Below are 16,938 nucleotides of genomic sequence, written 5' to 3' on the forward strand. Positions count from 1 at the left end.
GTTGGGTACTTCAGCTCACTCCACAAGACCTATTCTAGAAAACAATTCAGAACCATTTATGAAATATAAAAATATTAAATTCTCTTTCTTCATGAAAGGGAATTAAATAAGGATAAACACTGTTCCCTTCCCTATCATCCACAGTTAATTTTAATAATTCAGTCTGTAATTTTATTGCTTCTACTTACAGCCTTAAAAGCTCATTCTTCCTCTTGAAAATTAGTTTTGAAGATTACTGTAGAGGCAAAGCCAGCAGTGACTGTTCTTGTTTGATTACCAGCACAGTTAAGTCATGCAGACAACCTGAACTCAGCCTCCCAGAAATGCCCTTAAAACCATCAGAAACTGAGACACCCTCAACCTCCTGTATGCAAGGTTGACTCCTTGCAAGGTCCACAATCTGGTGCTCCTGCTACCCCTCCAACAGCCAAGGGACATATAAGCCTGAATGTATCAAGGGCAAAAAAGTTGCACTGAAGATGCTGAATGGACCACGCCTGATATTTCTTGCAGGCTGCCAGCCCTAAAATATTGCCCTAACCTGATGGTAACAGGAGAGAAAAGGCTACTTGGAAGGATTTTTCTCATCCAGATTAAACCACTCCATCCTTCTGTCTTCTTTTCTTTTAGTAAACTGAAAAACAGTGGGAAGATTGTTGGGGTTTTTTTTTTAGTAACTTCAAAAAAGTGTCCCATCTTAGTATTTAATACCTATTACCTACATAAATTGAATAATCCAGCTTTCAGAAGGAAAATACCTTTTATGAGGGTGCAATCAGCAAGAAAATCAGCTTCTCTCTTGCTCTCCTCTCTACCCCTTCATCCCCTTTCTTCAAACCCACCAACAAATAAACATCTAAGCATAGCACCTCTGTTGGGTTCCTAGTTTCCTCTAGCAGTAAAGTGCTTGTGGGCCAGGAAATTCCAACATCTGACCAGTTTGTGAGCAGCTCCTGACATGGTTGTTACACAGACACTTACTAGAAGTTAAGATTACTGAAAGGTTGCTGTCTTGTTTCTTTTTTTGAACTCTAAATAATGTGGCTAGCAAGTCCTAACCTGTGCAACTTGTATTAAATTCCTGAATTATATGTAATGGTCCCTAGACAATCCAGGCCCTCTCTTTATTGAATACTTTTAATACCTTATAAGGGAAATACAAACACTTCTTCTGAATACCAAAACTCCTATGAATAAATTATTATTCTGTCTTCCCATCAACCGTGTGTCTTTAAATCCTCATGAAATTAATGAGGTCCAAAACCACCAGATGGTGCAATAATTTTCTCCAGTGATGTGTCAATCAGAAGTATTTTTTCCCTAATAAAAACAGCTCAGCAGCTCTGAAAACTGATAAGAGTCTCACAAGTATGAAGTCCTAACTAGTGATGGATGATAGCACCCACATCTTTCACAACACCAATAGTAAAAAGAACATCCTGTCACTGGTAAGTGTCTGGATACCATCACAGCTTTGGGGCAAGGAGCTGAAGGGACTGCAGGTAGGCAAAGATCCCATCCTCTTTCTAAATCTTCATAAATTCTGTTTCTCATCCATTTTGATCTTTTGGTGCATGGGGAAGAAACAGAATGCTGCAACAACCTTTGATCACCTCATGGTGGAAGATTAAGAACCTTCTCTTCCACTTCTCACCTATGCTGAGATCTGAAGTCCTCTTGCTCCAGTCCATCCTCTTCTCCCTTCATCCCTCCTTTCCTCCCTCCCTCTCTCCCCCTTCCCTGCACACACAGAGCTCCCTCAGCCACATGAAAACCTTGTTTGTGCTTGCCCTCTTGGTTTTGGGGACAAAAACACAGTGATGGGGACAGCACGGGGAAGCACTATGAGTTGGGGCTTCTCAGAGTCAGGTGAAAGGACAATATGGCTGTAAAAACAATCAAAACTATACTCTCAGAAAGGAGAAAGAAAGGAAACTGGAGCCTAAGAAAAATTATACAAACTGCTCAGAGGATATCAAAAACGATGCGAGGCCCAGCCCCAGCATGGATGTCTAAGAGAAAAAGGGAGTGACTGACCTTGCTTGGGCTGAAGGAGAAGCAGTTGCAGAAAGCTTTTGGGAGCCCTCCACTCAAGAAGGGTGGCTGGTAAGCACTGCCCAGGCACGACTGTACTGAGAATTCTTTGTTGTGCATGAACATGACTACCAGGCCCAGGAATTTGGACCAATTGTGGGGTTTTTATTCAGAAACAAGAGGAAAGATCCCAGCTTCATTTAAGACCAATGACTGGGCTACAAAGGCAAATGTCACCTCTTCAGTGCAACAGTGCCTATGAGGCAACCACTAAAGCAGCATGCTCAACACATGCTCACCTAACACGGCAGAAGTTCACAGAGAATGCATAGTGACTGGAGCACACACTTCTCCTTTTCTGCTGTATTCAAATTTTGTTTATGTTTACTAGCTAAATCTGAACAATGAAAAAAGTAAGAAAAATACATAGAAACAAAACGTACAAGTCCTATAAAAGTCTCATGAGGGCAACATACTCTTTTCCATATAAATGTTGGAGTAAGCCTGAAAATTAACAACTACCATAACTAAACCTTAAATAATTTTGCTATTTAGGTATTGGCTGCCCTGCCTTAGTCTGGTACCAGCTGAGCTGATCTCCAACTCTCCTGACCCACAAAACATCCAGCATAAACTCTCCCATGTTTCAAACAAACAGGTACACAGCTGGCTTTGCTCAAGCACCTCTCAGCATCACTGGTACACTGTTGGTGCTTCCGGGTTAGGCTTCAAACGGTTTTGATGAAAATCTTAGCCAAATCTGTGAACAAACTTGCAGCTGATTTCTTCAGGATTTGAATGAAGATCTTCAATTGCTAAGATCCAACAGCCATTCCAGAAGTTGAGTCATGTGAACAAATATTTACTACACACCAAAATGAAACAAATAACAGTTGTTTTGTGAGGCTTTTTCTTTCCTGACTAGCCAATGTTTGAATGAGACTTGGTATTTGTTTTTACATGTCTTGAAAGAGCTGTTTACAACAGACAAAAACCATCCTTCTCCTGAGGAAGGCAGTAGCAGATTTCAAGCTGTCATTAAGAATTACAAAGATTTAAGATGGGAAAAAAGTCCTCACCCAAAGAACTGGGCTAAGTGCTGTGTTCTCACTTCTCAAAAAGCTCACATCAGTCTCTCTTTCACTTTGGCTCATATGGAAACTGTCTGCCCTCCAATTTTTAGCAATTTAAAGTACTAAAAGGAAAACAGCCAAAAGTACCAAATTTTCAGTTAAAAACATGTGAAGCCGTTGAGTTTGACTCTGCTTCCAATCTCAGCTATACATCAGCGAGGTCTGCAAAAAAAATTATACTCTTCAGCAAAACCTAACTACAGTTTCATGTTTGCAATGAAACCTGAAACCAGGAAAATTTCACCTGATTTTGTTACAAAAGTTTTCAACAGTGTACCCTAATGTAAAGTTTCACGTATATTTTTGTCCCATTTCATCTAAAATAATAATTAAAGTCACAAGACTTCTTTAATTATATTCTCAGCAAAGAATGAACATGGTCATAACAAAAGCATAAGCACTATCAGAACCATGATTAAAAATATGCTTACATAATTTATATGTACACCAGAATGCCTACACTAACATATTCTTCAGTTTTATGACCATCTCCTTTTTGACTGTGTAATTAAAATACCTCACTTGGTTGGAATCATGGCAGCAATACGTCTATGCTGCTACAATTTTCTTTTTTAAAACAGACAGCTCTTTAATCTTGCGAAGGCAGAGTCTATTTATAAATAAAGAACTGAATTCACAGTGAGAAAAGGCACAAAAAGCTTCTGGAGAGAAAAGAGTCACAATAACCTTTATTATCTGTTTTTAAACCTTTGGGCACAAACCAAATATCTGATTATTCCTCTTATAATTGAACAATTTTTCATCTTAACCACAAAACCAAGCACAAGGGTTGAGAATGTGGGATAAAACAGTGGGATGCTCTGCTGTGAACTGTGCACCAAAGGACTACTAAAAGATTTCCAGCTTAAAATCAAACCTTACCACCTTCTAAGCAGCCTCCAACGATGTTCCAGGTTGATGGCAATTCTTCATGAGCAACAGCCATCATCAAATCGTTATCCAAGGACTGCAGATCTTTTATCCTCAGGCCAAATGTGTCCAGCAACATCTTGTGACTAGCGGTAGTGACACATTCAGCATGATTGACCAGAAAGCGAGACAACTTGCAAGACAGATTCTCTCTGTAAGTGACGGGACAGCTGCCAAGAACCACAGGTGAGCATCCCCTTGTGTACATTAACACAGAGACAGAAACTGCCTCTTGGCATCCATGGCCTGTAATTATAATGTAAATTAATCAATATCATTATCTATGTTGAGAAAATACAGTAGTTTTTCCTCTTTCCCCCTCATCTCTAAAAGCTGTGACCACTCACCCAGAATTATTCTTCTCTCTAATTACATCTGTCATAGTGCATCCACCAACCACTTCTGGTGATGAACTTCAATTCAACTAGACTATGAACCATCAGTCCTCCCAATTACATTGACATAATTAACTCAAGAACCAGTCTTTCTGGGTTCATTAACCACAATGGAAAGAACAGGTAACCATATCATGATGAAATTTCACAAATCAAAAGCCTGAACTTTATTGGATGAAAATTGAGAAAAGTGAGGCACTCATAAAAATAGTGGTGGAGTGGCCTGCAACACAAACTCTGAATAGTACATCTATTTTATTAACACCCATTTTGCACCTACCCAGTGACTCCACATAGGCCAAAACCCAGAAGCTCTTAATGCAGGCTTTGTGCTTTTGGCAGACTTGATTAAACTTGATATGAATGCTCTAACTTACAACTGCAACCCCTGAAGTCCATGGGAGTTTGTCTTGCAAATTTCTTAAGCACCTTGTGCACTCCTCCTTTGCCACCTAAGTAAGGATGGATGCCATACATCTATAAGAGTTACAAGCTGTACCTCTCACTGGCAAGCTAACCATGACAAACTATGGGTACATATATAAAGTTTTCAAAACATCCCTGAATAACTACAAGTACATAGGCAATCCAGTAACTGCAGAAGGAAGCATGTACTTACCACATCTGCAGTTGTTTTTAAAGGCTCTGCATTCCCCTATGTTTAATTTGGCCACTACAAAACAACACCAACATCAGCAGGGCTATATTTTAATCTCACAATTTATTTTCATCTGTTCGTGGCTTCTGTTGGAAGCAGGCAGAGGATTAAGTGTTGCCTGTAACCTCCTGTTTTTATTTCTAGCCCAGAAGAAATCATTTAACGGTGTCATTTCAGGCCTCTTAAAAAACTCTGCCACCCTGAAATAATCCATGCATTGCATTTTCTCCAACTATAATCCATTACAATAATTTACAACTTACAGGATCAAAGGAGTACCCTTGTAATGATAGTTACTCAGTTGTTATTTTCAGATTCTAAACCCCCTTTAGAAAACAAGAACAAATAACAAGCAGATGCTATTGCACAGGTACATCATGTCTGTAGCCACCCACTCACACAAATGCAAAGGTCACAAAGCACACAATAAAGATGACAACCAGGGTTTATGTTACATCCATGACAGGGACAGCACCAAGGCAAAGAGCTGTCTGGGAGGCAATACTAATCTACCCTTTTTGCAGTGAGATATCCCTGGAACAGTTTGAGTGACACCTCTGCACTGTGTACAGCTCCAGCAGAGCTCTGAGAATCATGCACCTCCACCACGAGTGCCTTGCAAGACAGGCTGATGGCTGTATGCAGGCAAGGCTCAGACAAAAACATTACTTTTGCAGGTGTTAGGATGCCTGTAGATTAACAGTTGTGGCATAGAATTACTTAATATAAAAAATTATTTTATCCCTGAAGAATGCAGGTAAATGCACACTCAACTGTGCAAGCCCAGGAACACTGTCTATGCCTGATACTGTGGTGGCGTAGATTGCTATGAAAGGCAGAATCACCTACGGTCAGTCAAACTCAGCCTGGATCCTAAAGGCCGTCATTCAATTCCTGCATTTCCTCCATTACAGACCCATAAAATAGAGCTATTCCAAACTGTCCAGTTGTGCCAAGCTTTGAGATGGGGTTGGGGTATAGCAAAGAGATGAGAGAGATGAAAAATATAAACGGGAGTTAACACTCACCTGGAACAATGGACTGAAGAGTGTTGTCACTAAGTCGCTCAGCAAACATTATGTGCCTCTTCAGGGACCCATCATAAACAAAGTAAAACTCAGCATCCTCTGGGAGGTAAATGTCTTTATCAAATTTTGCATGTATAGCCACCTGTCCCTGAAAAATGAAAGTGTTTTTCAGAAACATCCAGTAAATTTCGCACATCCAGCAAATCCATTGATAAATACTTTATTAAAGGTTTATTAAAACCTTTTCAACCCTATTACACAATGGCCAATCTGCAGTTTTCTACTTTCTCTTGGAACAGAACACTGGGTTTATGCCTGCACAAGTAGGGGTAATTTTAAAAACTGCCTTTTAAACAATGTCTTTCAACTAATTCCTTTCATCCTGACCCACACCAAATATAGCTAACTTATTTTAAAAGTATCAAAATAAGCAAGCCAGGGAACCTAAGCAATTTTCTATTTACAAAAGCAGGCTTTGTGTTAAAAAAAAATAAAAATGCAAAAGTGCTAAAAATTATCTTAGACTCAGTTTACAAAACAAAAGCATTGATGTAATTCTACAACTGATTATTCTGGTTCCAAAGAGTGCACAGTACTTCCAGATACCTGCTCAGGAGTTTCTTTGTAGTAAATAGAAAGCAACCAGCCAAGAAAAATCTGTCATACAATAGTTTCAAAAAAGAACAGGAAAGGGATCTGAGAAGAGCAAACAATAACCAATGTCTGACATGTCTGAGGGAGGAAATTTAGACAAAGTTGCATTTCCTCTAAGAGGACGACCTTGTGCTCCACACCCATCCCTGGCTGCCATAGTTGTTCTAAATAAGACAGAACTGCCCCAGCAACAGGCAGAAGTGGTGTTTTCTGGAAAACATACTGCAGAACATTTCAGCCATTCATACTTCCAAACGACGCTTGCCCTGCCTCTATTCAAAACAGGTACCAGAGCTCTGATTCCACCAGCTCCACAAACAAGTCTGGTAAAAACCTGCACCATAGCATGACACTGTAACACAGAAATTTCCATGGTTGAAAACAGCAGTTATGCCCCTGACTGTCCTGACAAGCATTCAGCTCCTTCCCCTCTTCATTATATGTCAAACATACATTTTACTGCAGTGAGACATTTGCCAGCCCCCACATCATACCTTTGCCTGTCTTCCCCAAGGACATCTTTCTTGTCACTTTAAACAATGTGAATCCTGCATTGGTTTTCCTCTGAAATACACGCAGGTCTACTGAACCAGAGCTGAAGAGGCAAAGGCTAGTTTGATGCACAAGATCTTCCTTAGATAGGATTGTTTCTGTGATGATAGAAGTAAACAACGTTAGGAGCCCAGTACCAAGAGCAGACATGCCTGTCATCCACAGAAACTGGCAACGTACCCCTTTTTAGCAGCCAGAAGTGTTACTATAACTGCTACATGTTTTCCCTTATTCTCTTTGGGTTTTGAATGCCTATACCAATAATAATAATCATCATCATCGTAGTAGTAGTAGTAGTAATAATTACTATTGTTAATGTTAATATTGGTTTATCATCCCTTTTTTAAAATCTTTGCTGTGACTAGCCCTTTTTGTATGTGGAGTAATACTAAGGATGTCTATTTTAGGAAGATAAAAGCAGGTTAAGTCCCTGAAGACATTCCACAGACTGCTCCAGTGGGTCTTTAGCTGACAGCAGCCTGGTGCACAGGAGCATAGCAGAATTTCATCCACATGGATGCTTGTGGCCACAACTCCCATACCACCTCTATACTCTCTGGACCCCTAAGACTGAGGGACTACATAGCCAACCAGCTTGCACGTCTTCTTTGCACTAACTCTGTGTAACAAAGGAGATATTTTGTGGCAATATTTCTCATTTCATAAGCCTACTCTAGAAAAAAAAAAAATCAAGCTCAAATTGTAGCCACTGGCTTATACTTTCCTTTTTAAATTTAGACTCAGCAGGGACAGAGGAACACCTTAAACTGATCACACTGCATGATAAACAGGGATGAAGGACAATTTCACAACTTGTCTTATAACAGGTGAAGGAAAAAGCAAGAGGGGGGAACGATGGAGTAGAAAGCTCATGTATACAACGAAAAACTGGTTTGCCATAACCCACTCCTTTCAACCTTCCAGAAGAAGAAACTACTAGTTATTTAAGCAAAGATTTCACAGTGAGAAGGCAAACTGGCAGCTAGCTTTTATCTAGCCAAACAATTAAGTGATTCACTTGGAAAACCCCACATGATCCAAAAAGAGAGTTAAACCAATACTACCAGAGAGAAATCCAAGACAGCAGAGTTTCACAAGGTAATATCAAGCTGCACCTTCTTTTGATGCTGGATGGTGACCACAACTGGCATCACAGTTATTTCATGAAGAACAAGCTCCTATCATCATCACTAGCATTTCCCATTTGCCACCATGTCCGTCATATCTTCAGATGTTCTCATTTCATGTTGTTGAGTTCCATCATCATCTTCCTTGTTGTCACTCCTAAAACATGCACCATTTTGCTGCTCAGGCCATCACAAATGTCTTTTGCTGTAGCTTCAAAGTGTCTTTTTTCTTCTAACCTACTCCTCTCCAAAATACCCTTGGTGCAGGTATGTAAGCTCCCCTTCTCATCACCTGAAAATCTTTTACAATTGTTTCCTTCTACTACTGGAGTTCTCCTCTAAACTTTCATCCCTTCCTGTCCCTCCAGTACTTTGCAGAACACTTGTCCCATGCAGCCATGCCCCAAGCCAGCTGCACTGCTGCCTGCCCTCTCACAGGACAATTCCTCTTCTACCATACAACCTCATCCTCCTCTCTGAGATACAGCCCTCACCTTGGCTCCAGATCTACACATGGTAGAGCCTCTTAGCCTGTGTTTGGGAAGGTATACTCACCATGCTTTGGAGGTACTATATACAAACTCTCAGGAAGCTTTGCTCTTAATAAGGAAAGATATGGTAACCACCCTTTGGAAAAGGCACTAGAAAACTAAAATAATTTTAACACCATGGCTGTTCAAAATGTATCTAACACTACATTTAAACCTGAATACTCAAGCATCTCTGTCTTCAGCACAATCTTCCCTTAGTGAAACAATAAATTTATTCAATGCCAGGTCTGAATGTTAAGCAATACTTCCCGTAAGTGTTAGGTATCTATATCCTGCTAAAGAAATGGTGTTCACAGGACAGAGCAAAACCAGAGGGAAGCACCTCATACTATGATCAATTCCTTTCCAACATTAGCAGAATTTATTAATTTTTTTAAAAGATTTGAATATTGTCATTGTATAATTAACATAATTATTACGCAATATGTTGCATATGTAGCATACATATAATCTACATCCATCATAGAAGGCTATCAGATTAGTCATACCAGATTTCCCCTTGGTGAATCCATGTTGGCTACTCCTGATAACCTCCTTTTCTTCCATGTGCTTAGAGATGACCTCTAGACCAAGCTGTTCAATCATCTTTCCAGGGATGGAGGTGAGGCTGACCAGTCAGTAGTTACCCAGGTCCAGTTTCTTGCCTTTCTTGAAGACTCAAGTGACATTAGCTTTCCACCAGTCCTCAGGCATCTCTCGTGTTTTCCAGTGCTTTTCAAAGACAATGGATAGCAGTCTAGGAATGACTTCTGCCAGTTCCCTCAGCACACATGGGAGCATCCCATCAGCGCCCTCAGATTTGTCGCTGTCCACTTAATTGATCTTTAAACCAATCTTCTTCAATCATAGTGAAGTCTTCATCACTTCTGACTTCTGTGGTCTGGAAGGCTTGGGAGTCCTTAGGGTCAGTCTTAGTAGTAAAGACTAGGCATCAGCAGTAAAGAGAAGGCATTAAGTAACTCCGCTTTCTCCGTATCCTCTGTCACCAGGGCACCTGCCTCATTCAGCAGTGGGCTCGTATTTCCTCTGGTCTTCCTTCTACCTCCAATGTACTTGAAGAAGCCTTTCTTGTTGTCCTTGAACTAGATGATCATTGTAGGTCCCTTCCAACTGAAATAGTCTAGTCTGTTCTGCTTTGGATTATTATATTTCATAGGAATTGTTTGAACTCCATGTTAGAAAAGTGTAACAGTTTTGTAACATGTATGAACTTGATCTCTATGAGCTTCTTCTCAAACACAAAACAAGCTCACTCAGGCAGAAAACCAGAAGCCATGCACCAGCCCTTTCAGAAAAGGGCTTATTTTATTAGAAATTATTGCTTAGGTTTAAGCTATCTTTCAATTATACCCATTCCCTACAGAAGCATTTCTTTCCTAGCTCCCTCAGGCAAGGCTAGCCCAGCCCAGTGAGCAGGCTGCAGTAGGAACTACCTGAGCAGATCTTTCCGCTGCAGACAAATGAACTCAGAGAACAACAGAAGTAGGAGCACGTCCAGCTCCACCATCCTCGTCCTTTCCTCGCAAGGCACACAGGAATGAGGGAACTGGGCTGGATCTTGCACTGAGACTCAGTAATGCATTCCTCCACCAAAGCAATGCCTCTGTTTCACAAGGCTTTCACTGAAGCTTTCTGGGAGACACTCTTTTGTAACAGATCTTCTTCTGGCAGAACACAAGTGCTCAGACCAGGCTCTCAACCAAAACATATCCACCAGACTACTGAAACAATTCAATAGTGCAGGTTAACAACAGTGAAACACATTTCCAAGGGTTCCATGAGAAATTCAAGCTCACAAAAACACCTGTTCAGCATCACTCTCACCGTCTAAGAAAAGCACTTCACTGCTTCCTACCCCATCCTGCAAGGCATGACCAAAGCAGCTTCTCAACTCTGCAAAAAAACTCTAGTATTGACCTATCAGTAAAGCAACTATCACTAAAGAGACTAAAATTACAGTTATCAGCATTTCAAAGTAAGTAAGTAAGTCCTAATTCCCACAGTTGTATAAAAGAGCAAAAACAACCCAAACAAACTATGATACATGCACTACCTGAAACAGGGACACTGTGCTCCTACAGCGCAATGCTTGTTCTTAGCTCATTCCAGACACTGTTGCTGGAAACACATCCCAACGCTTCTGAATACAGAATGAATTTAGGCTTAACACTTATCCTCTAAGTACCAAAATCCAAACTAAGTCACACAGGCGCCTCTTCTTTGGAAAACCAGCTAAGTGGCCTGAATAAAGGACAGCTCTGAGAACATGGAGCCAGAGGACTCTGCTGAGCCAAATTCTTGATAATCCACCAGTTGCTAGGTGTCTTTGACACTATTTTTCAGAACTTTTTCAGAAGTTCATTTGTCTAATGACAGCCCAATCTCTCTCCCATGCTTTCCTCTCACTAACAAGCTCACTTATATCCTCACAAACTTAGAAAAATGTAACAGGGAATTACAGGTTTATTCCTGAGTGTAGGTATGTTTAAGCATGCTTCTTGAGGTCCATGTGGACTTCAGAGTTCAATCCTCATTTAATCCAAGCAAGGGGAAGGATGTGCCACTTCACCATCTCAGCAAATAAACACAGCCCCTAATTACAGCTGGTTTCTCAGGTAGATGCTGGGCAAGGCCCTTGCCCTCAAGTTCACAGTGTTGACTATAATGCACTTGCAGAGGAAGCAATTTGTAATGTTAAAGATCACTTACTGAGACCACCCAGCTGTTAGCTTACTCAGCTTTACACTGGAGTGGCCCTAAACAAGTACTCAGCTCTACCAAAGCACCACAGGAACGGACAGTAACTGGAGATCTCTTAAACACCATCCAGGCCTGTAACAGCAGAGAACTTTAGGCAGCCACAGAATCACAGAATCTTAGGGGTTGGAAGGGACCTCGAAAGACCATCTAGTCCAACTCCCCTGCCAGAGCAGGATCACCTAGAGCACATCACACAGGAACACGTCCAGGCGCGTTTTGAATGTCTCCAGCGAAGGAGACTCCACAACCTCTCTGGGCAGCCTGTCCCAGTGCTCTGTCACTCTCACAGTAAGGAAGTTCTTCCTGATATTCACATGGAACCTCCTATGCTCCAGTTTGCATCCATTGCCCCTTGTCCTATCACTGGACGTCACTGAAAAAAGCCTGGCTCCATCCTCCTGACACTCATCCTTAATGTATTTGTAAATATTGATGAGGTTGCCCCTCTGTCTCCTCTTCTTCAAGCTAAAGAGGCCCAGCTGCCTCAGCCTTTCCTCATAAGGGAGATGTTCCACTCCCTTAATAATTTTGTGGCTCTGCGCTGGACTCTTTCAAGCAGTTCCCTGTCCTTCCTGAACTGAGGGGCCCAGAACTGGACACAATATTCCAGATGAGGACTCACCAAGGCAGAACAGAGGGGGAGGAGAACCTCTCTTGAGCTACTAACCACACCCTTTCTAATGCACCTCAGGATACTATTGGCCTTCTTGTGTGTGTCTAAGTGGTGCATTATGTCTCTGACCACTTCCTCTTTCATTGTGATGACCTTGTTTTGCATCCCCTCCCTGTCTCCTAGCTCATGTAGCTGTATATCCATGGAACAGCTAGTTCCACTGCTAAAGACTGAGGCAAAGTAGGTGTTGAGCACCTCAGCCTTCTCCTCATCCTTTGTTACTAAGATTCCCTCTGCATCCAATAAAGGACGGAGATTTTCCCTAATCCTCCTTTTGCTATTAATGAACTTATAGAAACATTTTATATTTTCCCTAACACCTGTAGCTAGTTTGAGCTCTAGCTGTGCTTTGGCTCTCCTAATTTTCACCCTGCATAGGTTCACTTCATCTTTATAGACTTCACGAGTGACCTGTCCCCTCTTCCAAAGGTCCCTGTTTAGCCAGGCTGGTCTCCTACCCCACTTACTGGTTTTTCAGCACATGGGGACAGCCTGCTCCTGTGCCTTTAAAACTTCTTTCTTGAAGCATGTCCAGCCTTCCTGGACTCCTTTATCCTTCAAAGCAGCCTCCCAAGGGATTTTGTCAATCAGTCTTCTGAACAGGTCAAAGTTTGCCCTCTGGAAGTCTAAGGTGGCAGTTTTACTAACCCCTCTCCTTGTTTCTCCAAGGATCAACAACTCAATCATCTCATGTTCACTGTGTCCTAGATGGCCTCCAATGTTTATTTCCCCACAAGATCCTCCCTGTTCACCAGAAGCAGGTCCAGGAGGGCACCCTCCCTGGTCAGCTCACTTATCAGCTGTGTGAGGAAGTTCTCTTCCACATATTCCAGGAACCTCTTGGAATGTTCCCTCTCTGCTGTGTTGTATTCCCAGCAGATGTCTGGGGGGTTGAAGTCCCTCACAAGAACAACAGGAAGTGACTGGGAGATTTCTCCCAACTGCTTGTAGAAAGCTTCATCCACCTCACTGCTTTGGTTGGGAGGTCTATACCAGACTCCCACAGCAATATCAGCTTTATTGGCCCTTAACCTAATCCAGACACTCTCAACCTCATCATGACTATATATTCTAGTGCCAAATGTGCACATCATAAAGGTAAGCAGAATGAAAACATCCAATACTTTCTTCCTCAGCACAGGCTGGCAACACTAATCTCTCATTTAAAGGTACTGCTGTCAGCAAGACCATCTACATGTAAGCAGAAGCAACACCCAGCTGCACTAACCTGATGCACACCAGACCTGGAAACACAATCTCATTTTTGTTTAAGCAGTGAGAGCACACAATACAGAGTCTATGCCAGCTTTGTGGGTTTTAGGCCTTCTGTATGTCAGCAGCAGGAAAACAGAAAGCACCTGATCAGGCTGCTAGTGCAGAATTTATCAAAAGTTTTCACACAACCTGAGACCAAGAGCAAGTTTGTAGCAAATCAGCACTTTGCATTACATGGCCACTGTTTTCTTAAACTTATCATCAGCAGTTTTAAGGCTGTGCTTAGTGCACCATCAAACTGTGACAACAGTTTGGTAAGGTAGAGAAAAGTTTTCAGTCTCCCACATGGCAAAGTAATTGATACTTGTGGAGAACAAGATACCTTCTAATTCTGGAACAGTTCAATAGAAATAAAAATAGCCTTTATCAGAAAAAAATGGGGGGGAATGGAAGAAGAAAAGTATTTTCAAGCATTACACAGTGCCAAAACACGCATTTATATATACAATTTATGTTGGTGCATAAAATGATACGAAGGAAATATCAACCTTGGGAATTAGCTGTTCACATACATAGGTCAGAAAACTTTTGCAATAAGGCATCTTAATAGACAATAAGCATCCATTCTAACACGTAACTGTTAACTAAAAAAAAAGAGTTTACCTCTTTCAGTCAACTTGATTTAAAATACAAAAATCAGATTGTTTATTTTGCTTATGTCTTATGTGACATCACAGCTCTAATGCTTCAGACAAAGAGATGTAAGCACAAAGTCCCAGCCCAGAAAAATCCCAGACTAAGGACGGAACAAGAAAACAAAAAATGGAGGAAAAACAACACACCAGGGAAGCAAAAAACAGGCTGACTGCAGACAGATAAGCTCTGTAGTACCCACTCTTTTCCTTCATACCTTTTAAAGCAGATTCCATTATTTCACATGTATTTCCTCAGCCTCATTCTGGCAACAAGCCTGCAGGCAAACACAGACCAGCCTGGGCACACTCTTTCAAATGCCCCATGCAAGTCACCCATAACAGAACCAACCAAGCTACCACAGGAGTCAACAAGAACACACTCATGACTCCAGCCAGCACTGGATCCAGCCAGCACACACAACTCCATGCATTAGCAAATGCATGCTGGAAGCCCAACAGACATTTACATTTCAAACCACATTTTTCTTTTGTGTTTTGAAATTGGTGTCTAAACAAAACAGCTGTTTCAGCCTGGTTGAACACACAGACTGCCCCAGTGTACGGCCAAGACTGCCACAACCAGCAAAGAACATGAAAACATAGGCAAGATGTGCTAGAAACTGGCTTCTTTCCACAAAGTGCTGGCTACGAGACTGAACATATGGCAAGAACAGAAAATCCAGAAGCTGTATTACACCATGGAAAACTATCCCTTTCCACCCCTCTTCCCACCTTAGCTCTTCTTAATTCAGCATGGAGGAGCTGGGAAGGCACACAGTCACATGGGATCAATACATAAATCCTATTGCCATTTCCTACTCATACCATGCAAAAGCATGCCGCAATCGTTTATCAGTCTAAACTTCACTTCAGTCTTTTAAAAAACAGAATAACAATGTTGAATTATTTCTATTAATTCTGTTTCCCAGTTCTCAAGCACATGAAACCCATGCATTTGTGAAGAAGGAAACAACTACAGCTCATTTGTCCCTCTAGCTTGGTAAACAAAATACTTTAAAAAAAAAATAAAAATTGGAATTTCTTCCTGACAAACATGATTCACAACCTGGAACTGTCTCACCAAGTATTTTCAGAATTACTCTGCCTATGGAGATCTGAGCAGATGTGCTCAAATTACTCCCTGATACACCACTACAGCACAAGTAAAACTTTGTTTATTTCATCACCTTTTGCACAAGCCACAGTACAAAACTAAAAATTTCAGAAGTGTTCAGGAGTGTGTGAGTATCAGGAAACACTTTACCATTGCCTTCACCTGGAGCAACATCAATGAACACAGAACACTTTGGAAAACTCTCACATTTAAGGTAAAACAGCCCAGACACCTAGAAGCTACTCACATAATACAAAATCAGTCCAATCCCTGGAGATGCACTAAAATCCTCTTTTCACATTGAACTTTTGACCACCCTTTGCTTTCTGACCTTTTCAACAGGACTCTGACTCCTCATCTGAAACCTCTTTCATTTCCTCCACTGTAGAACAGCCTGAAGTAGTTTATGCAAATGCCCTTTATTAAACTCTATAATTATTTTTTCCCCTTTCATGCCACTGCTGCTGAGTGTGCAGGTGTTACAATAGTACCAGGGCTAATTTCAACAGGGTAACATGAACACCAGCAACAGGGCAAGGCACGATGGCCCCTGGCAGCTGGCTAGACACAGCTCCCAAGGGAGATAATTCCGTGGGCAGTGTCTACTGCCTTATGTCATTTTTACTGGATAATGAAATGAACTTACTTGTGAACTAAAACATATTAGAAGTAGTTCTAAATTAATTGACCATGTTTCTCACCTATGGAAATCCAAGTGGCTAACACATTGCCCATCAGTACAGAAGGCTTTGCTTTGAAGAACTTTAAAAATCAGTCCAGGAATTTGCTGCTTTTGTCTTCTGTACAAAGTATGGCCCTTATTTCACTTTCTCCTCTGTTCCTTACTCAAATACCTTCTACAGCCAAGGTATCTGTGAATAAGCAGTCGTGTTTTCAACTGGGCCATGGGGAATTATGACAACTCATCCTTGAGGAACCACAAGATCCCAGATTAGAAAAACAGTGCTAATGAACCTCGCTGTAGCCCAGGTGTTTGCCAAAAAAACCCTGGATGTAGGTTATCTCCTTTGAAAAAGGAACAAAAGATCACAAGAACTTCAGAATTGTAACTTAATGACAGAGGAAATAAAACGACATGGATCCAAGGGATAATTAACTGAGGCTGTATTACAGACATACCTTTGTAGGGGCAGGCTACACATGTATTGCATGTGATAAAAAAGCTGCCAGATTGTCTTGCCCAAACCAGAATTTAAGGTTTATTTTTGCACTCCTACTCTCTCTTAAGAGACAGTCAACCTTTTGGGCCAGCAGTTAATGTGGAAGCAGCAGGGAAACTATGCTGTCACCTCAACTTGCTTGGATACAGTCCATGTGGAAGACCAACCAAGGCCACCTGGCGGCACTCACTCCTCCTCCTTCACTGCTACCAAGGCTGAGCTCGAGTGGTGCAATGGT

General features: G+C 41.4%; 1 protein-coding gene across 1 annotated transcript in view; it reads right to left on the reverse strand.

Moving 5' to 3' along the window:
- ARHGEF28 (Rho guanine nucleotide exchange factor 28) overlaps nucleotides 1-16,938 on the reverse strand; it is a 121,395-nt gene that overhangs the window by 92,036 nt on the left and 12,421 nt on the right. Inside the window, exons 3-4 of the mRNA XM_051642983.1 lie at nucleotides 6,179-6,326; nucleotides 4,050-4,343 (exon numbers count right to left, since the gene is read on the reverse strand). Coding sequence (XP_051498943.1) covers nucleotides 4,050-4,343; nucleotides 6,179-6,326 — 442 coding nt within the window. The remainder of the gene's footprint in view (nucleotides 1-4,049; nucleotides 4,344-6,178; nucleotides 6,327-16,938) is intronic.

Source organism: Apus apus, chromosome Z (assembly GCF_020740795.1).
Source record: "Apus apus isolate bApuApu2 chromosome Z, bApuApu2.pri.cur, whole genome shotgun sequence".
In the NCBI taxonomy this organism is placed as follows: Eukaryota; Metazoa; Chordata; class Aves; order Apodiformes; family Apodidae; genus Apus; species Apus apus.